Consider the following 13,986-nt stretch of genomic DNA (forward strand, 5'->3'; position numbering starts at 1 on the left):
GTAACTATGACTGATGTGTGTCTGTATGTTGTGTAGATGTGAGCTGGAGCAGGCGCTCCTTCATCTGTAACTATGACTGATGTGTGTCTGTATGTTGTGTAGATGTGAGCTGGAGCAGGTGCTCCTTCATCTATATGTAACTGACTGATGTGTGTCTGTATGTTGTGTAGATGTGAGGTGGAGCAGGTGCTCCTTCATCTATATGTAACTATGACTGATGTGTGTCTGTATATTGTGTAGATGCGAGCTGGAGCAGGTGCTCCTTCATCTATATGTAACTATGACTGATGTGTGTCTGTATGTTGTGTAGATGTGAGCTGGAGCAGGCGCTCCTTCATCTATATGTAACTATGACTGATGTGTGTCTGTATGTTGTGTAGATGTGAGGTGGAGCAGGTGCTCCTTCATCTATATGTAACTATGACTGATGTGTGTCTGTATGTTGTGTAGATGCGAGCTGGAGCAGGTGCTCCTTCATCTATATGTAACTATGACTGATGTGTGTCTGTATGTTGTGTAGATGTGAGGTGGAGCAGGTGCTCCTTCATCTATATGTAACTATGACTGATGTGTGTCTGTATGTTGTGTAGATGTGAGCTGGAGCAGGTGCTCCTTCATCTATATGTAACTATGACTGATGTGTGTCTGTATGTTGTGTAGATGCGAGCTGGAGCAGGTGCTCCTTCATCTATATGTAACTATGACTGATGTGTGTCTGTATGTTGTGTAGATGTGAGCTGGAGCAGGTGCTCCTTCATCTATATGTAACTATGACTGATATGTGTCTGTATGTTATGTAGATGCGAGCTGGAGCAGGTGCTCCTTCATCTATGTGTAACTATGACTGATGTGTGTCTGTATGTTGTGTAGATGTGAGCTGGAGCAGGTGCTCCTTAATCTATATGTAACTATGACTGATGTGTGTCTGTATGTTGTGTAGATGTGAGGTGGAGCAGGTGCTCCTTCATCTATATGTAACTGACTGATGTGTGTCTGTATGTTGTGTAGATGTGAGGTGGAGCAGGTGCTCCTTCATCTATATGTAACTATGACTGATGTGTGTCTGTATGTTGTGTAGATGTGAGCTGGAGCAGGTGCTCCTTCATCTGTAACTATGACTGATGTGTGTCTGTATGTTGTGTAGATGTGAGGTGGAGCAGGTGCTCCTTCATCTGTAACTATGACTGATGTGTGTCTGTATGTTGTAGAGATGTGAGCTGGGACAGGTGCTCCTTCATCTATATGTAACTATGACTGATGTGTGTCTGTATGTTGTGTAGATGTGAGGTGGAGCAGGTGCTCCTTCATCTATATGTAACTGACTGATGTGTGTCTGTATGTTGTGTAGATGTGAGGTGGAGCAGGTGCTCCTTCATCTATATGTAACTATGACTGATGTGTGTCTGTATGTTGTGTAGATGTGAGCTGGAACAGGTGCTCCTTCATCTATATGTAACTATGACTGATGTGTGTCTGTATGTTGTAGAGATGTGAGCTGGAGCAGGTGCTCCTTCATCTATATGTAACTATGACTGATGTGTGTCTGTATGTTGTAGAGATGTGAGCTGGAGCAGGTGCTCCTTCATCTGTGTGGTGTAGCAGAGGTCTGGTGTGTGCCCATCTTTGTCAAAGTGTGGCAGTCTGTGCTCTCCATGCCACTCAATAACAGTAAGTGTCACAACCATGGTGCCCTACACTAAAATATCACCAATTGTTTAAATGATCTGCATTTTGTTGGTCTCATCTCAAGCTTTGCTACTTATTTTCTTTTATCAATGAGGATCTTAGAACTTTTACATCTGCCAAAGAAGTCTTATGAAGCTTGAACTTTACATGATGATCTAAGTCTCTGTGATTTGCTCGCAGATTCTGGCCTGTTCTCAACATGTGGTATCAGGGTAGTGTATGGTTTGGCTGTAATGTGTTACCAGGAAGTGTGTATTTAGGCTCTCAGATGATGATGTTGTTGGATGTTCCAGTGTGCTCTCCCCTCAGTGATGACCAGACCAAGGACGTCCTCTACTACTTCAACCTTCTGTCCAGGTATCCGCACTTTTCAAACCTTAAAAAAATATTACAAGATGACTTGTTCAGATTCATCAGGACATGTCAATATGACCACCCAACGTGGCTTATGCAGCTTTTATATGATATATGTATATTGTATTTGTAATGGTGGCTTCCCTACATCAGTTCAGTAACCTCATTTTTGGTTTCCGACTGATTCAGTAAAAAGAATTGTTGCTCTTTCCCTGGTCAAGGAGACAGTCTGTAAACTCTACAATGAAAGGTAAAGTTGTAGTCTATCTTACTGCATAAGATCAGTAGAAACTGGACGAGTGTGATGTATTGATTCAACTGTGTACCCTGTCATTGTGTGAAAGACTGTTCCCCCTTCAGGCTGACCCATGAAGATTCCGGGGTAGAATAGGTCTTCAGCAATCCATACTTGCCGTAAAAGACGACTATGCTTGTCGTAAAAGGCGACTAACGAGATCGGGTGGTCAGGCTCGCTGACTTGGTTGATACATGTCATTGATCCCAATTGCATCGATCCAAGTTCATGATATTTATCACTGGATTGTCTGGTCCAGACTCGATTATTTACAGATCGCCGTCATATAGCTGGAATATTGCTGAGTGCGGCGTTAAACAAGAAACCAACCAACCAACCAACCCCTCCAGGCTATCATGATATGTTCATAGCCCAGCTTCACCGAACCAGTATTGAGAATGTTCCCCTGACCAAAGACTACCATCAGGTAACAGGTAACCCCAGGGTGATGGGGTAGTTTTAAGTGGTTAAAGCATTGGCTTGCAACACCAAAATCTTGGGTTCGATTCCCCACATGGGTACCATTCATGAAGCCCCTTGCTGGTGTTCCTAGTCACAATATTGCCAGAATTTTGCTAACAGTTGTGTGAAACCTCACTCCAAGTAACTGATGTTTGTTCTGACCATCCAGATGTCCAGTTGTGACCAGCCTTGACCTTGTGTCGTTGAGTAACCAGTTCCAGAACCTTGAGCTGCCAGTGTGTGCAGCCGGCTGTCTGCTGATGTCACCCACCTCACCCCAACAGAAGGTCAAGGACATCCTGGATGGACCTCACCATCTGGAGGACATTGCACATCTGGGACGACTCGGACTCAACAGCTTCTCAGTGAAACAGGTAGGTTTACGTAGAAACTATGTAATGGAGCACCTGATGCTTGTTGTATGAGCTGACTATTGAGCCATGGGGATCTCCAACTCCCCATGCTTGCTGTCTGTGCTGACTATTAAGGCCAAGTGATCTCCAGCTCTCCATGCTTGCTGAATGAGCTGACTAGTGAGGCCCAGGGATCTCCAGCTCCCCATGTTTGTTGTATGAGCTGACTAATGAGGCCCGGGGATCTCCAGCTCCTCATGCTTGTTGTATGAGCTGACGAATGAAGCCGGGGGATCTCCAGCTCTTCATGCTTGTTGTATGATCTGATTAATGAGGCCTGGTGATCTCCAGCTCCCCATGTTTGTTGTATGAGCTGACTAATGAGGCCTGGTGATCTCCAGCTCCCCATGTTTGTTGTATGAGCTGACAATTGAGGCCCAGTGATCTCCAACACTCCATGCTTGTTGTATGAACTGACTAGTGAAGCCCGGGGATCTCCAGCACCTCATGCTTGTTGTATGATCTGATTAATGAGGCCAAGTGACCTCCATCACTCCATGCTTGATGTATGAGCTGACTAGTGAGGCCTGGGGATCTCCAGCACCCCATGCTTGTTGTATGAGCTGACTAGTGAGGCCCAGGGATCTCCAGCACTCCATGCTTGATGTATGAGCTGACTAGTGAGGCCAAGTGACCTCCAGCACCCCATGCTTGATGTATGAGCTGACTAGTGAGGCCTGGGGATCTCCAGCACCCCATGCTTGTTGTATGAGCTGACTAGTGAGGCCCAGGGATCTCCAGCACTCCATGCTTGATGTATGAGCTGACTAGTGAGGCCTGGGGATCTCCAGCACCTCATGCTTGTTGTATGATCTGACTAGTGAGGCCAAGTGACCTCCATCACTCCATGCTTGATGTATGAGCTGACTAGTGAGGCCTGGGGATCTCCAGCACCCCATGCTTGTTGTATGAGCTGACTAGTGAGGCCCAGGGATCTCCAGCACTCCATGCTTGTTGTATGATCTGATTAATGAGGCCCAGTGACCTCCATCACTCCATGCTTGTTGTATGAGCTGACAATTGAGGCCCAGTGATCTCCATCACTCCATGCTTGTTGTATGTACTGACTAGTGAGGCCTGGGGATCTCCAGCACCTCATGCTTGTTGTAGGAGCTGACTAGTCAGGCCCGGCTCAATTGTAGTCAGTCCACCTGGAGACAGAAGTGGCTGACTTCTTTGATTTATAATGAGATGTTGATTTATGGTGTTGAAGTTGCAAGCAAAACATGTATAATAACTTAAAGAATGTGTGCAATGTATCGATGTCTATTCAGGAGTTCTGTTTTCCAGATGGAGGAGTTTGTGTATGAGGAGATTGAGCTTGACAAAGAGTATGCCAGTGTCAGTAAGCACCAGCTGCCTGGCTTCATACAATACATCATAGCACAGGGGAATATAGACGGCATGCTGGTCTTTGCCCTGGAGAACAGCAGGTAAGGCTGGCTTCAAACATTACATTTTCACATAGGGGAATATATTCATACATTACATCATCACACAGGAATATATTCATATATTGCATCATCACACCGGAATATATTCATATATTACATCATCACACAGGAATATATTCATATATTCCATCAACTCACAGGAATATATTCATACATTCCATCAACTCAGGAATATATTCATACATTACATCATCACACAGGAATATATTCATATATTACATCATCACACAGGAATATATTCATACATTACATCATCACACAGGAATATATTCACATATTACATCATCACACAGGAATATATTCATACATTACATCATCACACGGGAATATATTCATACATTACATCATCACACAGGAATATATTCATATATTACATCATCACACAGGAATATATTCATACATTACATCATCACACAGGAATATATTCATACATTACATCATCACACAGGAATATATTCACATATTACATCATCACACAGGAATATATTCATATATTACATCATCACACGGGAATATATTCATATATTACATCATCACACGGGAATATATTCATACATTCCATCAACTCACAGGAATATATTCATACATTCCATCAACTCACAGGAATATTCATACATTACATCATCACACAGGAATATTCATACATTACATCATCACACAGGAATATATTCATACATTACATCATCACACAGGAATATTCATACATTACATCATCACACAGGAATATATTCATACATTCCATCAACTCACAGGAATATTCATACATTACATCATCACACAGGAATATTCATACATTACATCATCACACAGGAATATATTCATACATTACATCATCACACAGGAATATTCATACATTACATCATCACACAGGAATATTCATACATTACATCATCACACAGGAATATTCATAAATTACATCATGCTGATCTTTGCTCTGGGGAACAGCAGGTAGTACTGGCTTCTAACATTCATTCACTAGTAAGCTTTTCCAGATATATTATTTATGAACTGCTGTCATATAGTATAACTATTGCTGACTCCAACATAAAACCATAACACTCAACCCATGTTTCTATACAGAAATGCCTAGACTACAAGCAGGTGTTCTATAGCCCGTGTCCTGCCGACATGCAACATGTATTATGGTATATAAATACTCCTGATCACATTACGCAACCTGTCAACTGAAATGACATTCAAGAGGTAGCACAGCGGACCTGACGCTGACTTGCTGCAGCAACATCAACACTCATGTATCAGCATTTTGACACATCTATCCCACAGTATGGGAGATATGGAGATTGTCGCAACTCCCAAACATTGCGTGTCGAATAGAAATGAAATGCATTACGTTTATAGCGTTGTGGTGTCAGCCTCAAATAAATACTGGCCAAAACATGCCAGTTCCATCTGAGAGAATTATTGATTTTTGTTTGGAACGTCTTGAAGTTTTCCAGGCTTGTAGACTTATCAGCTTTATTCTGCTAATCAATCACTGATTGATGGAAAGGTTATTGATTTCTCAATAGTCAGCGGCTTGTCGAATAAATATTCCCCACGAAAAAGTTCTAAGGTTAAGAGATGTATAATACAATGATGAGGAAGATGAAAGATGTCTTTGACAATTATATATCATGGCCTCTAGTTTCTTGGGCAACTTGATCTGCCCTCAGTGATTCAAGTCTTGAGATAGTGTCAAAAAATTTATATGGAATTATGGAGTATTTTAGAGGTGCTACAAGTCTTTAACACACAATACCATTTAGAAAGTGGTCAAATGTAACGAATGTTATATTTGGGATCACACTTTCTAAGTGAAACTTAGTATAGCTTTTGGCCAGGGGAGCTGTACCAAGTTACACTTGTCAGAGGGGTACACAAAGTATGTGATCTAGACTACCAGTTGGAGGCCTTTCATTTTGTGGAAGCCTCGGTGGCTGAGTGGCTTAGATCGCTAGTAGTGGGTTACTTGAATCTGTACTTTACTAAGAAAGTGTTATCCCAAATACAACATTTGTTATACAAGTCTTGACTTAATAAATCCAGAGTATTTTTTCACTTGGTTGTGTTGGCCCATGTGGTCATTGTTGATTGATTGGCAGCTTTTGATGATGTGGTGAAAGTCATCCCATTATAATCAGTCTGTGACACTGTGAGACATTGTAGGTCTAGGTAGTTTTATCAGATACCTAACCAAGAAACATTTTCACATGCAATGAAAAATCCAAGGGATCTCCTGGTTTTGAAAACCGTTTCACAATGGTGCACATTATATTCATATTCTCTTCAGGCTGAAAGAGGCAGGTCAGTTGGTGCAGATGTACCTGGCAGAGGACAGTGAGATGGAGGACCGAGTTGAGGACTACATGAGGACATACAGAGAGGACGACCTTCTGCAGGTAGTTGCATCACCAGTTAGTATCGTGAATGGGTAGACGTAAACATCAGCAGTTTATCGGTGTTGTCACTGTCCTTGTGGGGACCTGGGTTTGATTCCCGACATCGATACAATGTGTGAAGCCCATTTCTGGTGTACCCCGCTGTGATATTGCTGGAATATTGATAAAGCGGCGTAAAACCAAACTCACTCACTCACTCACTTATAAGACCCGACTATTCAGGATCAAGGGATATGATGTGTGACTTGATTGTGTGTGTTTCATCGTACCCAGACAGTCTGGATTGTTGATCCTTGTAGTCAGTTTTCTTGGTCCAGACTTTATATTTCAGACTTCCAGGACATAGCTGTAATATTGCTGACTCCATCTGTCACTCACTCTACCCTCATTAACATCAGATCTTAGTTCTCGCTACCCCTAAACAAATTTCTGAGCACATCCCATTATGGGAACGTCAGAACAGCCTCTCATCCGATTAATCAGAGTGTCGCTTACCAGATCAAGAAAGTGACAGTCTGAAGGTGTTGTCTGATCATGCACCCTCGACAAGGTTAACATAGGGTATTCTAAATGACAGTTGCAGGCTGTACCACTGATTCTGAGAAATCTCACACTTCAATGGGATAAACATTTGAACGGGCACTGCATAGCCCATGGGAAGTACTTTCATGCAATCTCGGCCATCTATTACACATTGCAGAATGTGTTTTGTTCTGTTTTTAAATTATGAATTGAGAACTTTGTCAAAATATTTCTAAAGTGTAGAGTGGAATGGAAATCGCCAGTTTGAATCTAGTGTCATTTAGCTTGAGAAAGCTGCTTTCCGATTAGCTAATGTTGACTTATTTGTAATTTCATTGGTAGTTCGCGAAATGTCGTTCTGATGTGACCTGTAATGGGATGTCCTCAGATCTTTGTTTAGCAGTTGCAAGAACTAAAATCTGATTTTAATGTGATTAATCTTAACCACAATAACCTGAACAAATTGTTACATATTTTGAATCAAATAATTTTCTTTTCCAGGCTTACTTGAAAGTAATGAACATACAGACAAGCTGAGGGACTCCAGTGCATTGTACATAGGAGGATGGGTTAATATCGTATAACATAGAAAACTATGTGTGTAAAGGATGAATCATAAAATCATGTGCAGTATGAACTTGTTATACACCTATATGTAAATAAAAAAACAGCACAACACATGACTTTTACCTTGTTTATTGTATCACAGTAGGATAACAGTTTAATACTGGACCCAGCTATAATTTGTTGAGTCTATGCTGTATATGTCAATAAAAATGTACAAATTCTTTATGTTTTCTTGTTAATTGTATCACAGTATCAACTGGATCCAGTCTTGATTTACTTATGTGTATCTATCTGAGATCAGACAAGCATGTTTTGAAATTGTCGCAGCCATTAAATTCCCAGGCCTGTGATGAATGACTCCACAACCTGCTGTTGGGTGCCAATGTAGCAGTCATAAAATTTCTGAGTCCCATTATCGGATTCGAACCAATGACCTTCTGATCTGAGGTCACACGTTTCAGGTCCATGTGACCAAAGAGGTTAGTTAACCAGGGGGGCACGGGTGGCCCAGCCGTCTAAGGCGCCGCGATGCGCTGTGCAGAGTTGCGGCCCTTGGGCACGCCAGAAACCTATGATTGTGGGTTCGAATCCCGGTTCGACCTGATTATGTTTCTAGGTTTGTCAGCACCATACCCGTGCTCGTGGGTTTTACCGAAGTGGTAAACGTCTGAGACCTGCGTCACTTGGGGCTTTCCTCCCACATTAAGCTGACACGCCATGATATAACTGTAATACTTTTAAAAGCGGTGTTAAACCCAACTCACTCACACTAGTTAACCAGGCTGGCAAGGTAAGGATGTCATCTGTGATATGGCTCCACACCCTGCTACAATATCATGAAAACAGGAGCTATGCGCTTTCCAAGTGTCAAGATTTTGTTCTTGGTCAAAGACAACATACTCTTGGGGTGCATACAATCTGCAAGAAATTCAAAATCTTCAAAACATCCTCTAAGTCTATCTGTAAGTACAGAGGGAAACTGTTGACTGTTTACTCCATTGTTAGTTTTTAACAAAACTTATGATACAACATTAATCCTCTCAGCGTGGCAAATTGAATAAATTGAACGTTAAAGTGTTCCTCATCTTTGTATACAAGTTTATACATCGTATAAAGCATGCAGTGTCAACAAATTATCTCAGGACCATTCTTAAATTTTATTGTCAAGTGAAGACTGGTATTATTGTTAGTTCTTTGAATTGTATGTTAGTACTTATTTTTCAGAAAAGTAATCTTTTCTTGACTAAACTATAACGCCATGGTTGCTAACATCTTTGAAGTTGCTTTCTTCCTTTCTTCCCTTCTACTGGGAAACATTCAAGACTGTATCATAACTTTCACACCTTATCAACCTCACCCCAATGCTGGGTTGGGGGCATGGCCAAGTATAGGACTACGCTACCCATCTTTAAAAACAGCTTGATTAGATGTTCAATCTAATAACTTACCAGTGTGCATTTAGATAACAATAGCACTATGATGTGGTGTATTAAATGGAATCTCTGTTAACTTCCTCTTGTGAAGGTGATGAAGACCATGAGAAAAGTCTTCATCCTGATCACAAGTCACTTCAAGCAGTCATTGAGGTATATCGAGGAGAACAAATGTCATGGATACTAACATCAATAACAAAGGTAACAAAATGACTAGGAATATTTTTCACTCTGAATCCCTGATTATTTGTGATTTCTTCCTTATTTTCATAACGACAGACAACTTTATGGCAAGAATAAACATTTCAAGTATCACTGATCCAATAAATTTCAACATCTGTATTAGGGCTGGGACAGGTAACTCGAGTACCTGGGTTGGGGTGTGTACTGAGTAGGACCAGGGTACCCACAGGACTACCTAGACCCATGGTTAGTCACGTGATATATTGTTCAATGACAAACATTATCTAGAACTCTATGGTTACACTATAAGTCACTGATGTTCGCATTTCTTTCTGACTGTGCACCCATTCCTTCTCATTTTTCATGTGGTTGAAAAAGATATAACTTAATTCAACTTCAGTGTATGAATGACCAGATTGTTTAATACATGTATCTAAAAACGTTTTGTCAAGGCTATGCTGAAAATGTTCCCAATCGGACATTTTGAGACATCTCCTGAGACCTACAGTGGTTAGACGGGTAGGGTCGGGTAATAGGGGGATGGGTACCCAGATAGTAAATCTGACTTGTCCCAGCCGAAATTTGTATAGATTAATTTGATGAAAGCTGTTATATATTTTAAATATTTATATTCTTATTCCAAACCTAATTCTAATGCAGCATTTGTAAATATGCTTATTTCAACATCTACTGGTTCATAGTTTTGTTTGGTCTCTTGTTTAAGACGTATTTAAGAAAAGTGTTTGTTCTTGATGTTACCCTACAAAGTCTGTAAAACAAAATTGGTCTCGTCCATACAGTAGTTCTAAAGTGTCTGTACTGTCAGGAGTCGTCTGAACCGAAAAGACATCAGACTTGAGGTGTTGAATACCCAAAGGCAAACCTAACTGGGATCATGTGCTTATTTATCACATTGTCATTTTCTGTTTGCATGTAACGCTAACTCCTCTTTTTCTTCATAGTCAGGTATGTACAAGTGATAAAATATGTGCAGGTGTATATTCAGCTGAAGAATGATCCACAAGCTTTGTGAAAATATTTCATATTTTACAGAATGACTAAACAAATTCCTTGTGTTAAATCCTTACGAACACGAACAATTGTGTGATATCTTGTTATTTTCACCCTGTGTTGAGATCTACAGCGGTTTTCAATGAAAACAATACATTTACCCCAATACACATAAAGATGTCAAGCTATTTGGTCAGCTTCAATCTCATTACAATCAGATCTTAGTTCTCGATACTGCAAACAAAGATCTGAGGACATACAAATACGGGTCATATCAGAAAGAACTTTCGCTAACTTTGACCGACCAATAAAATAACTAATAAGAAGTCGACATAAGCTAATCAGAAAGCAGCTCAAGCTATACGACACTAGTTTCAAAAATGTTTTGACGAAGTTCTCGTTTGAAATTTGAAAACTGAACAAAAGAACATACTGGATTGCTTATTGATGGCCAAGATTGTATCGCAGTACTTCCCATGGCTAATACCAAGTCTCTTCCGTTCAAATAGGCCATTTATCCCATTGAAGCGACAGATAGACGATCTTTTTGAAGGATTCGCAATAACCAGCGTTTAGCTTTTCGAGGTTACATGATCAGAAAACACATTCCGAATGTCACAGTCCTGATCTGGTTAGCGACGCTTTAATCGGTCAAATGGAAGGTCATTCCGATGTCATCCCGAAAAGGATGTCTTTAGATCGTTGTCTATCGGCAGCCAAAACTAAGATCTGATTTTAATGAAATTGAGTCAGCTTTGAAAAAATGGTTAGTTGTGCTCAGTAAATTATTGATCGACCTGTAAAGTCATATTATCCGTATAATAATCATTACTTTTCAGTTGGTAATACATCTATATGATCAGAGGTGTGCGTGCGGGTTGTCTAGCGGGCTGGCCCCATATGGACAAATTGTGTGAGGTCCATATCAGGTGTCCACCTCTGTAACACCATACAATATCACTCACAGTATGATCAGGGTTACCTTTACCTTCAGTTATAGAACATCTGCTGCAAATCTGGTATATAAAATACTGATTGAACATGTGAGAAATAGGGTCGGTATTTGGAGGTCTCAGGTGAAGTTCTGCCACAGGAAATTGCTGTTGTGTTTTTGTTGGTTAACGGCGCGCTGAGCAATATTCCAGCTTGTGACGGGGGCACGGGTGGGCCAACTGCACGCCGTGGATTAACTGGAATACTGTTAAAAGCGGCGTTAAATCCAACTCACTCACCCCAACTAGTCACCTTTTACGGCAAGCATGGTTATGAAACTGCTGGAGTCGATTTAAACCCTGTGGGTTGTACCTTTCTACTCACATCCCCACATAATCTGACAAGTCTCCCAACACCAGTGAAATCTCCCAGCACCACACAGCATCCCAACCCCATCCCATGTAAATCATTATTTACTCTCAAAATACGTTGCGTTTATCAAATGTTGTTTGTTTGTTTGTTTAACGCCGCAGTCTGCAATATTCCAGCTATATGATGGCTGTCTGTAAATAATCGAGTCTGGACCAGACAATCCAGTGATTGACATCAAATGTTGATGCTTGCACACATTGGAAATTAGGCCATGGCGTTTAATTCCTTCTCCATCACCTGGATCCATTTTCATGAGATGACTTCAGTTGTTATATGGGTATTGATATAGGTGGGCGATATGCATGGAAATCCATGTTGTTCCATGTACTTCATAGACCTGCTTGTATCTACATTTAACATATACATCTGGTATCACATGACAGTACAAGCTCCACTTCCCCTCCCTTCTGACTCTGCCTCTCGGGAAGCATACTTTGACAGAGTGTCACCAGCAACACTGTTGGACCTCATGGACCGGCGTCGGATCACCGATGACCCTTGAGGCGAGGATAACGAACTAGAACGCGGTGACAAACCACCATTTGGATGTCTGTCATCGCCATGGAGATCATTAACGCGCTGTCTCAGCAGTGGTGATTTTGGTGCTGACTTGGATCCCGAAGGGTCAGAACTTGTCTGTCTGTGAAAGAAAGACCCTCTCCTGGCAAGATCATCAGGGGATATGTTTATAGAGTTTTTCCGATTTACACCATGTAACTGTTCCTCTAGAATACGTCCCTCTGTCACAGAGAAGGCAAGTTTTGTCTCTAGTTGTTTGATCTTCTTCTCACTGACAATCACCATTCCCTCTGTTTCCGTCAGCTGGGGAAAACAAAAGAATACAGGATTTAGTTGAATGCGATAAAAAGGCGGGTTCATGTCACCAGAGAGTGTCTAAAATGTCACACTTTCCATAACAAATTGTTGGGATTTGGTAACAAGGGCCATCATTACTCATGCTTGTCGGAAAGGCGACCAAAATGTTTTGTTTGTTTGTTTGTTGCTTAACGCCGCACTTAGCAATATTACAGCTATATGACGGCGGTCTGTAAATAATCGAGTCTGGACCAGACAATCCAGTGATTGACAGCATGAACATCGATCCACGCAATTGGGATCGATGACATGAATCAACCAAGTCGGCGAGCCTGACCACCCGATCCCGTTAGTCGCCTTTTACGACAAGCATAATCGCCTTTTACGGTAAGTATGGGTTGCTGAAGACCTATTCTACCAAGGAATCTTCACGGGTCCGACCAAAATGAGGATCGGGTGGTTACAATGTACAGGCAATGGTAGCCGGCAGTGATCGTGTTATCAACCACTCGTTTGCCTAAAGACGAATGCTAATAACGTCTCCTGTAATATTTTGCAATTCGTCTTTTTAATTAAAACAGAAAAAACTGTTGGAATAGATATGAGTATCTATTTAGAAGAGTATCAGTCAATCTCCACTAGCAACCAACTGAACCAAATATCATCATGTTGAAAAAGTATGGAGAATCATGTTAATTGTAGACAGGCAAAGATACTCATCGTACTTAAATATATTATTAATGTAATAATGCAATGCTATTACAATGGCGCGTTTAACTACTGCAATTGTTAAAATGACCCCTCTGGTCATCCTAGTTGTGGGTCAAAGGGTCAAGCTAGTCTTCAGTTGACGGTCTAAGTAACCAGAAATTTATCTTGTTACCAGAAAGGAACAGGCAACGAACAAACCCTTACTTTTGTATGCAAATTGTGTGAGTGGCTAGTACTAGCTGTAGGGCAGGGCATGCTTACCCTTTTCGCGAACACCTGGTGTCATCACTGAGTTTCAGCGATCTATTCCTGACA

General features: G+C 41.2%; 2 protein-coding genes across 2 annotated transcripts in view; one reads left to right on the forward strand and one right to left on the reverse strand.

The window, feature by feature from the left end:
- LOC139442473 (kinetochore-associated protein 1-like) overlaps nucleotides 1–8,357 on the forward strand; it is a 65,827-nt gene extending 57,470 nt beyond the window's left edge. Inside the window, exons 57-62 of the mRNA XM_071223281.1 lie at nucleotides 1,557–1,668; nucleotides 1,980–2,043; nucleotides 2,967–3,171; nucleotides 4,501–4,643; nucleotides 6,955–7,063; nucleotides 8,087–8,357. Coding sequence (XP_071079382.1) covers nucleotides 1,557–1,668; nucleotides 1,980–2,043; nucleotides 2,967–3,171; nucleotides 4,501–4,643; nucleotides 6,955–7,063; nucleotides 8,087–8,122 — 669 coding nt within the window. The 3' untranslated portion in view covers nucleotides 8,123–8,357. The remainder of the gene's footprint in view (nucleotides 1–1,556; nucleotides 1,669–1,979; nucleotides 2,044–2,966; nucleotides 3,172–4,500; nucleotides 4,644–6,954; nucleotides 7,064–8,086) is intronic.
- A 3,553-nt stretch (nucleotides 8,358–11,910) lies between these two features.
- Nucleotides 11,911–13,986, reverse strand: part of LOC139443468 (golgin subfamily A member 6-like protein 6) — a 29,316-nt gene continuing 27,240 nt past the window's right edge. The window contains exon 9 of the mRNA XM_071224452.1: nucleotides 11,911–12,966. Coding sequence (XP_071080553.1) covers nucleotides 12,517–12,966 — 450 coding nt within the window. The 3' untranslated portion in view covers nucleotides 11,911–12,516. The remainder of the gene's footprint in view (nucleotides 12,967–13,986) is intronic.

The sequence above is a fragment of the Haliotis cracherodii genome, unplaced genomic scaffold (genome assembly GCF_022045235.1).
Source record: "Haliotis cracherodii isolate W230 unplaced genomic scaffold, xgHalCrac1.p SCAF_5, whole genome shotgun sequence".
In the NCBI taxonomy this organism is placed as follows: Eukaryota; Metazoa; Mollusca; class Gastropoda; order Lepetellida; family Haliotidae; genus Haliotis; species Haliotis cracherodii.